Source organism: Rhinoraja longicauda, chromosome 13, assembly GCF_053455715.1.
Source record: "Rhinoraja longicauda isolate Sanriku21f chromosome 13, sRhiLon1.1, whole genome shotgun sequence".
NCBI lineage: Eukaryota > Metazoa > Chordata > Chondrichthyes > Rajiformes > Arhynchobatidae > Rhinoraja > Rhinoraja longicauda.
This window is the reverse complement of record NC_135965.1, coordinates 8740998-8750884: the sequence shown is the minus strand read 5'-3', so window position 1 is coordinate 8750884 and position 9887 is coordinate 8740998. Positions and strand designations below refer to the sequence as shown.

Here is a 9887-nt window from a genome sequence, read left to right as displayed (position 1 = left end):
CTCTGCTGCCTGCTCCTTACCACTGCAGGCCATGTCTGTTCGTGTGCTCAATCACTTGGAGTGGCACCCAAACTACTTCAGCCCCAGGCTGCTTCATGGCTGCCAGTCAACTCGACCACTATGACACCTCCTTGACATCGACCCATGGACACGCCATCCATTGCCTCCGACATTTATCGCTCAGCCTGGGAGCTTTCTGCAGCCAACCCAGTCAACCTCCGAGAGCCTCTGAGCATTGTTCTTTTCATCCACCCACCACCACCGTCATCTTGAAGTCACGATCTCGAACTCACCGTGACCACTGTTTCTATTATCCCTTAATACTTGCTGAGGCTCTATTCCTGCACTCCCTTGAGACTTATCAGAGCCCTGGTTTCACCTTCCTTTGAAACTCACTGGAATCTGTGTTCTTGCACTTCCTTGATGACCATTCTTACTCTCCCTTTCAACGCATCGACACTGTACTAGCTGCACTCCTTTGAAACTCACCAGGTTTATTGGGAAAAAAAATCATACTACTGCATAACATCTGAGAAAAATATCCTGGGGTATTAATATGGGAATGCAGAAAACCTACCTGTCCAACACCACCAAAGATCGAGCATGCTGGATTAATGGGAGGTCTACTGTAATAAGGACCAGCCTGAATTGGCAATAAGAAACAAATATGGAAAATGCTGGAAATGTTCAGCGGGTCAGGCACATCTGCAGAGGGGAGAATGGTTCATTAAGGACTCCTTGTCAGAACTAGCAACCAGTTTTGTCTGAATTTCCACCCCAAGCTAATAACATTGCCATTAAAACTGTGCCTGAATAGCTCAATCAGTAGAGCATCAGACTGTTATCCTGAGGGTCCAGTGTTCAAGTCCCTGTTCAGGCACAGATTTTCAATCTCAAGGTTCAACCTACATTTTGAGTTGGACAGAGTTCTTAGGGCTAGCGGAATCAAGGGATATGGGGAGAAGGCAGGAACGGGGTACCGATTGTGGATGCTCAGCCATGATCACATTGAATGGCGGTGCTGGCTCGAAGGGCCGAATGGCCTACCTCTGCACCTATTTTCTCTGTATCTATCTATGTATCTATAAATTTCTGCAACCAAATATACCCAAGACTGGATACGGCCAGTATATTTGAATAATTGCTCCTAGCTGCCCATGCATTTTATGAACTAGCTCTGTGGAGAATGCAAAATTTCAGTAAACAGGCCAATGAGAGGGTGGGAAACCAGATGCTGTACTATGTTGTGATTTTGGGGTGATGGTGGGGAGGGGAGTGCTGAGAGCAGGTTCAGAAAAGCCTGGTATTAGAGAGTGATGGGGAAGCCACAAATGATTTAAAAAAATAGAACTAAGAAAGATATTATATCTTCATGCAACATTTAAAACTCCCAAGGTCGAGAAATTCCTTCGCATGATACGGAAACAAAACCAATTCTAGATTTGACTATCCATTTCATTAAGGGGAGCAAGGACGGTTCTATGTGTCAGTTTAACACTGGTGGTGGGAAACCATTTAGAAATATTGATCCGGGCAAAACTAACAATTACCTGAAAAAAAAGTACATTAATTAAGACAGACTAGTATAAATTTGAGGTGAAAAATAGGTTTATCCTAGATTTAAGTATTCATTTCAAATCTGCTTCACATCTAGCAAGGAATTAAAACTTAGATTTTCAGGCAGGATTTTTTGATGGCGTTGGAAATATTTTGTGATATAAATTTACTCCCAGTGGTCAACATTAATGCAAGGCCTAATACTCATCTCCTTTTCCAACCTTACAAACAAGTGAAAGGTGGTAATTACTGTTGTACTTCGTGGTCCGGTATCTGTTGTACCTTTGTTATGACCCTGGACGGACCACAAGTACACGTGTGTAAAAGGTTACAATGCTGGAGCTTAACTCCAGGCTGTTTATTCCGTGGCCACCTGGAACCAGAGTGCCCACCTAATCACACCAATCTCTTATATACACATTACTACACAGGCAAACAAAGTAGTCCTTGTGATACAACAAAGTAGTCCCAGCAATATCACAACAATTACCAATGAGAACAATTAGAATAAGGGAGAAAAAGACAGCTTGATAGCAGACAATGTCAATAGGAATCCCAACCTGTTCTGTGGTCATATAAATAATAAAAAGGTAATACATGGAAGAGTGAGGCCTATTAAAGGCAAAAAAATTGGAATGGATGTTGAAGGCAGTGTTAAGCTACTAAATGAATACTTTCGATCTGCTTCTAAAGTAATAGCAGATGGAGGAGATAGTTGAAGCAAAGGATGCATTAAAAATTGAAAACATGGAGTATTAAAAAGGTTTAGCTGATGTTAACATACAGTGGGTAATTCACCAGGGCCAGATGGGGATATATCCTAGAATACTGAGGGTGGTGCATGAGGAAATCATGGGGGGAACTGACTATAATCTTTCAATTCTCTTTAGATGAGGGGGTGGTACCAGAGCCCTTGTGAGTGGGGAATATTATTCTCTTATCAATAAATGCGAGCAAGGACAGGCCTAAGTGCCAGTGAGTTCAACACTGGTGGTGGGAAATATTGATCGGGGAAAATTAACAAATACCAGGGCAAAAAGTATATTTAGTAAGGCAGACTAGCACAAAATAGTTAAAGATAAATCATATTTGATCAATTTGATCATTCTTTTTGATGAAATAGTAGATAGAGCTGATGAAGGTAAATGCAATTCAGACTGATGTCAGGGGGGGCAGGACAAAGAAAGGATATAGGTGGAGACAGGAAGACAGTGGGAGAACTGGGAAGGGGGAGGGGATACCATATCATAGTGAGGCCCACTGCAAATTGGAGGAACAGCACCTCATATTTCGCTTGGGCAGCTTACAGCCCAGCGGTATGAACATTGATTTCTCTAATTTTAGATAGTTCCTCTGTCCCTCTTCTCCTCCCCCTTCCCAGTTCTCCCACTGTCTTCCTGTCTCCACCTATATCCTTTCTTTGTCCCACCCCCCCTGACATCAGTCTGAAGAAGGGTCTCGACCCGAAACGTCACCTATTCCTTCTCTCCAGAGATGCTGCCTGACCCGCTGAGTTACTCCAGCATTTTGTGATACCACTCATTCCTGTGATCATTCTTGTAAACCTCCTCAGGACCCTCTTCAGGTAGTCCTCTGAACTGCAAAGAGAAGAGTGACAAATTGTACATAAAAGGGTGAAACACAGGAGCAGATCTTTTGACCACAGCATCTGTACTGACCATGATACTAAATTAAACTAACCATGTACCAGTACATGATCAATATCCCTCCAACCCCTACCTGTTCATATGCCTGTCTAAATGCCTCTTAAATGCCACTATCGCATCAGCTTCCAGCCTGCCTCCTCCCCCCACCCCCCCTGGCAGCACCTTGTAGGCTCCCACCCACCACTAAAACACTTACCCCACACACCTCTTTTAAACGTTCCCTCTTTCACAATAAAACTAGGCTCTCCAGTATTTTACAGTTCTATCCTGGTTTAAAGACTGTCTATCCAGCCTATTAATTCCTCTACTTTAATAAACTTCTCTCAGGTCATCCCTTAACCTCTGATGCTCCAGAGGAACAATCCAAGCTAGTTCAGCCTCTCCTTACTCCAGGTAACCCAGGTAACATCTTGGTAAAGTCTGCCCATACTCCAAAGTCTCCCCATTCTTCCTGAAAGGCAGCGACCAGAACTACCCTACCCAAAGCCATATGACTATCCTTAGTAATGCCGTGCTTTTCCAAATGCAAGTAAATCCTATCCCTGAAAATACTCTCCAATAGCGTCCCCTACCACTGATGTAATGTTCACCAACATACAGTATAAGTTGCTGGATTAACCCTATTTCTTTCTTTCTGTCTACTCTCCAGTATTCTGGGACTTTAGCTGTGTCTAGGGAGAACACAAACATCTCCATTGAGGGGCCCCAGCAATCTCTTCTGTTAAACCTCCCACTAACATGTGATAGATCCCGTCAGGCTCTGGAGACAAATCTACTTTAACGTTCTTCAATTGACTCAGCATCTCCTCCTGCTTGATATGAACATACCACACAGCAGGATATAACAGGCTGATAGATTTGGCTGATATGATCAGAGAGTTTAATGTGTAGAAATATAAACTGATGCGTTTGCATAGAATATTGAGGAGGAGAAATATAGAATAAAGAATACTGTTCAAAAAGGAATGCAGGGACAGGGGGACCCAGAGTATCTGTACCAAGTCATTGAAAGTGACACAGCAGATTTATAAGAAAATAACTGCAGATGCTGGTACAAATCGAAGGTATTTATTCACAAAATGCTGGAGTAACTCAGCAGGTCAGGCAGCATCTCGGGAGAGAAGGAATGGGTGACGTTTCGGGTCGAGACCTTTCTTCAGACTGGAAACGTCACCCGTCAGTCTGAAGAAGGGTCTCGACCCGAAACGTCACCCATTCCTTCTCTCCCGAGATGCTACCTGACCTGCTGAGTTACTCCAGCATTTTGTGAATAAATACAGCAGATTTATAAGGCAAACAATTCTGGGCTTTATCACTAGAGGCATACAGAATAAAAAGATGTCATGTTGAATCTTTACTCAATATTGTCCAACCTCAACTGGAGTATAGCAAAGGCTTGATGCATTAAGAGAGGGCCCAGAAACGATTTACTGGAATGTTTACCAGGATGAGAATAGATTAGATAGGCTTGGACTGCTGTCTTTACAGAAGGCTGAAGGGTGATCTGATTGAAGTATGTAAAATGACAAGGTGTTTGGAGAGAGTGAATATTGAGAAGTTATTTCTGTTTGTGAGGGATCAAAGATTAGGGCCCACTAGAATAAAGAAGAAGAGAATCAATTGTGCTGTGAAGAAAAATGCAGCACTTGTCTAGAATTTTGGTTGCATTGCACACTTCGGTTTTGCACTATTACTGTCTGTTAACCTAGTAACACTAATTTATTGTATTATTGCAAATTTATTTATGTATTATTGCGTTAATGGAACTGTAAAGCTGCAGCAGGTAAGAACATCATTGTTCTGTTGCCAACACCTCTGGCAATTAAACACTTGAATCTTGGAAAGCAAGGCTTTTGGGGGAACAGACAGGACCAAGCGAACAGCTATTCTTGTTCCATCTAGAGGGGAGGGGGGGGGGGGTGAGAGCAGAACTGTGGGACAAGGTGAGGGCTCCAACCAAAACAGCAGTGCAGAAACAGGTTTTCTGAAGAAAGAGGATATCTTGGTTGACTAGAGTGGAAGCTCCATTTTGGAAGTACGAATACCTTCCTGACATCATATTTATTTGTAATAAAAAGGGTGTAATAAATGCTGGTTGACAGTATGGAGTAAACCAAAGTGCTGGAGTGACACAGCGGGTCAGGCAGCATCTCTGGACTACATGGATAGGTAGCGTTGCGGGTCAGAACCCTTCATTTAAGCTGGATATTTATTTGTTTTTCCAGGATTGCTGCTGGAATTCGGTATTTTAAACAAAAACACTGGGAAATGGTGTTTTGAACATTTTTTGGGGTTCAGTGACTGATCACTTCATGGTGCCCCAGAGACACTAGCATCAATCAATGCATGGTAGCTCTTGTTTAGCAGCATGTGTTCTCTGGGGGAAATACAAAGTAGGTACTATCACAACATTTAAGAAACATTTAGACAGGTACATGGATTGGACTGGTTTAGAGGGATATGGGCCAAATGCAGACCCGTGTAGATGGGACATGTTGGCCGGTGTGGGCTAGATGGGCTGAAGGGCCTGTTTCCATGCCATTTGACTCTATGACTAGTGGAGGACGATGGAGACACAATGAACTGGACACGCTGGGATCTGGCATAGAACACAAAGTGCTGCAGGAACTCAGCAGGTCAGGCGGCTTCTGTGGAGGGAATGGACAGGTGACTTTGGGTCGGGTGTGAAGAAGGGTGGCCTGTCCATACCCCTCTCCAGAACTTGCCCGGCCCGCCGGGTTACTCAAGCACACGGTGCCTTGCTCCAGAATCCTGCTGCCGCTGCCTCTCCCGCATCTCCACCTGATCAAGCCACTTCTTCAGACTGAGAGTCAGGGGAGTGGGTCTAGAGATATGGAAGGGTAAGATGTGAAAACAACAGATCAAAGCAGATGTTGATCTAGGAAATATAGAGTGGATCAATGTTAGCTGAGGGGAAGGTGACAAGGAGGATCAGTAAAATTAATCAGATCATTGAAACTAGTCAGAGAACGAGGGTGGGGAAGAGGCAGAGAGAGAGGGAAAGCAAGGGTTATTTGAAGTTGGAGAAATCAATATTCAGTCCGGAGATAGGGACAAAATGCTGGAGTAACTCAACGGAACAGGCAGCATCTCTGCAGAGAAAGAATGGTGATGTTTAGGATCAAGACCCTTCTTCACACTGAGTATCCCCCCCACCCCCCCCCCCCCCCCTACTCTCAGGCTGAAGAAGCGTCTGGATTCATTCCTTCTCTGCAGAGATGCTGCCTGAGCTGCTGTTACCCCAGCATTGTGTGTCCATGTTCAGAGATGCTGCTTGAGCCGCTGAGTTGGCCCAGCATTGGGTGTCTACTGTATGTGCAGAGATGCTGCCTGAGCTGCTGAGTTACCCCAGCATTGTGTGTCCATGTGCAGACATGCTGCTGGTACCCCAGCACTGTGTGTGTGTGTGTGCAGACATGCTGTGTTACCCCAGCACTGTGTGTGTGTGTGCAGACATGCTGTGTTACCCCAGCACTGTGTGTGTGTGTGTGTGTGTGCAGACATGCTGTGTTACCCCAGCACTGTGTGTGTGTGTATGCAGACATGCTGTGTTACCCCAGCACTGTGTGTGTGTGTGTGTGTGTGTGCAGACATGCTGTGTTACCCCAGCACTGTGTGTGTGTGTGTGTGTGTGCAGACATGCTGTGTTACCCCAGCACTGTGTGTGTGTGTGCAGACATGCTGTGTTACCCACGCACTGTGTGTGTGTGTGTGTGTGTGCAGACATGCTGTGTTACCCACGCACTGTGTGTGTGTGTGTGTGTGTGTGTGTGTGTGCAGACATGCTGTGTTACCCCAGCACTGTGTGTGTGTGTGTGTGTGTGTGTGTGTGTGCAGACATGCTGTGTTACCTCAGCACTGTGTGTGTGTGTGTGTGTGTGTGTGCAGACATGCTGTGTTACCCCAGCACTGTGTGTGTGTGTGTGTGTGTGTGTGTGTGTGTGTGCAGACATGCTGTGTTGCATCTCCAGCGGAACCAACAGCTGCAGCTCATCGCCCAGGGCCGCGCATGCGCACCAGCCACCCAGCCAACGCCGCGCATGCGCGGGACCGTTCCGTTGCCAAGGCGACAGAAGGACGCAGTTGGTTCAAGATGAAGCTGAAGAGGTTCCTCCTGCGGTATTATCCGCCAGGTACCGCCGGGGACGGGACACTGTGGGGGGCACTGGGTGTGGGGGTCACTGGATGAGGGGGCACTGTGGGTGTGAGTGGGTGAGGGACACTGGGTGTGAGTGGGTGAGGGGCACTGTGGGTGTGAGTGGGTGAGGGGCACTGTGGGTGTGAGTGGGTGAGGGGCACTGTGGGTGTGAGTGGGTGAGGGGCACTGTGGGTGTGAGTGGGTGAGGGGCACTGTGGGTGTGAGTGGGTGAGGGGCACTGTGGGTGTGAGTGGGTGAGGGGCACTGTGGGTGTGAGTGGGTGAGGGGCACTGTGGGTGTGAGTGGGTGAGGGGCACTGTGGGTGTGAGTGGGTGAGGGGCACTGTGGGTGTGAGTGGGTGAGGGGCACTGTGGGTGTGAGTGGGTGAGGGGCACTGTGGGTGTGAGTGGGTGAGGGGGCATTGCCAGGTGTGAGTGGGTGAGGGGCACTGTGGGTGTGAGTGGGTGAGGGGCACTGTGGGTGTGAGTGGGTGAGGGGCACTGTGGGTGTGAGTGGGTGAGGGGCACTGTGGGTGTGAGTGGGTGAGGGGCACTGTGGGTGTGAGTGGGTGAGGGGCACTGTGGGTGTGAGTGGGTGAGGGGCACTGTGGGTGTGAGTGGGTGAGGGGGCATTGCCAGGTGTGAGTGGGTGAGGGGCACTGTGGGTGTGAGTGGGTGAGGGGCACTGTGGGTGTGAGTGGGTGAGGGGCACTGTGGGTGTGAGTGGGTGAGGGGCACTGTGGGTGTGAGTGGGTGAGGGACACTGGGTGTGAGTGGGTGAGGGGCACTGTGGGTGTGAGTGGGTGAGGGGCACTGTGGGTGTGAGTGGGTGAGGGGCACTGTGGGTGTGAGTGGGTGAGGGGGCATTGCCAGGTGTGAGTGGGTGAGGGGGCATTGCCTGTGTGTGTGGGTGAGGGGACACTGTGGGTGTGAGTGGGTGAGGGGCACTGTGGGTGTGAGTGGGTGAGGGGCACTGTGGGTGTGAGTGGGTGAGGGGCACTGTGGGTGTGAGTGGGTGAGGGGCACTGTGGGTGTGAGTGGGTGAGGGGCACTGTGGGTGTGAGTGGGTGAGGGGCACTGTGGGTGTGAGTGGGTGAGGGGCACTGTGGGTGTGGGTGAGGGGACACTGGGTGTGAGTGGGTGAGGGGCACTGTGGGTGTGAGTTGGTGAGGGGGTATTGCCAGGTGTGAGTGGGTGAGGGGGCATTGCCTGTGTGTGTGGGTGAGGGGACACTGTGGGTGTGAGTGGGTGAAGGGGCACTGTGGGTGTGAGTGGGTGATGGACACTGCGGGTGTGTGTGGGTGAGGGGGCATTGCCAGGTGTGAGTGGGTGAGGGGACACCGTGGGTGTGAGTGAGAGAAGGGTCACTGGCTGGTGTAACTGGGAGTGAAGGGACATTGTTGGGGGTCATTAGGTGAAGGGACATTGTGGGGAGCATTGGGTGAAGGGACACTATCAGGTGTGAGTGGGTGAGTGGACACTGTTCCCGTGGTGTGACTCGGTGAGGGGCTATTCTCTACTTGGTCAGATCGGGTGAGCAAGTATCCCCCCTACCTGTTGAAACATAGTGAGAGTTTATTTTAGTTTATTATTGTCATGTGTACCGAGGTACAGTGAAAAGCTTTATTTTGCGTGATATCCAGTCAAAGAAACTACTATACATGAGTTGGCATCGACAACTAAATGAGCCTCAAGACTCATTGCCATCCAGATGGAGCTAGGGTAAGGAGGCAGTCTTCCAGATGAGTTGAAAGGTGGATGAGGATGTACTGCCATGCAGACCCAGGTGAGAGGGCATAGCTTTGCAGGTCAGATGTGTGTGTGTGTGCCGGCTAAGTGAGACTCAGATGGTGGTCACTGCCTGGTCAGATTGGGTTGAGAGGCTCTGGGTTTCTAAGTGGTCCAGGGATGAGAGGGAACTAACTGCGTGTGGGGCTGAGGTATGGGTCAAGGCCTAGTCAGATTGAGGCCTTTAGACATTAGACTAGCAATGCAGCATGGAAACAGGCCCTCTGGTTCACCGAGTCCATGCTGATCACCCTCTACACTAACCTACACATACTAGGGACAATTTTACAACTAACCAAAGCCAATTAACCTACAAATCTGCACGTCTTTGGAGTGTGGGAGGAAACTGGAGCACCCGGAGGAAACGTAAGCGGTCATGGGGAGAACGTACAAACTCCGTGCAGGCAGCACCCGTAGTCAGGATCAAACCTGGGTCTCTGGCGCTGTGCCACCGTGCCACCGCTAGGTGAAGGTTTACAGCCTTCCACCTGCAGGGGGCGAGAAGACAGGGCATTTATTGTTAGGTGAGGCTGTGGTGGACCATGGTGAGAGGGAACTATCAGTCTGGTGAGATAGGCATGAGGAACTTTCTTCCAGGTGAAATCTCAGAGAGGAGTTTCTACCCTCCTGGTAAGGCCAGGGTGAGATGGACCTCCAGCCAGGTGAGCCTAGAAGAAGGGTCTTGACCCGAAACATCACCCATTCCTTCTCTCCAGA

General features: G+C 48.6%; 1 protein-coding gene and 1 non-coding gene across 3 annotated transcripts in view; both read left to right on the top strand.

Annotated features, from left to right (window-relative positions):
* Positions 1-807: 807 nt before the first annotated feature.
* Positions 808-880, top strand: trnan-guu (transfer RNA asparagine (anticodon GUU)). Its single transcript has one exon. It is a non-coding gene; the product is annotated as a tRNA-Asn (tRNA).
* A 6441-nt stretch (positions 881-7321) lies between these two features.
* Positions 7322-9887, top strand: part of daw1 (dynein assembly factor with WDR repeat domains 1) — a 49029-nt gene continuing 46463 nt past the window's right edge. For both annotated transcript variants that reach the window (XM_078409861.1, XM_078409860.1), the window contains exon 1: positions 7322-7378. In XM_078409861.1, the coding sequence (XP_078265987.1) occupies positions 7339-7378 (40 nt within the window). In that variant the 5' untranslated portion in view covers positions 7322-7338. The remainder of the gene's footprint in view (positions 7379-9887) is intronic.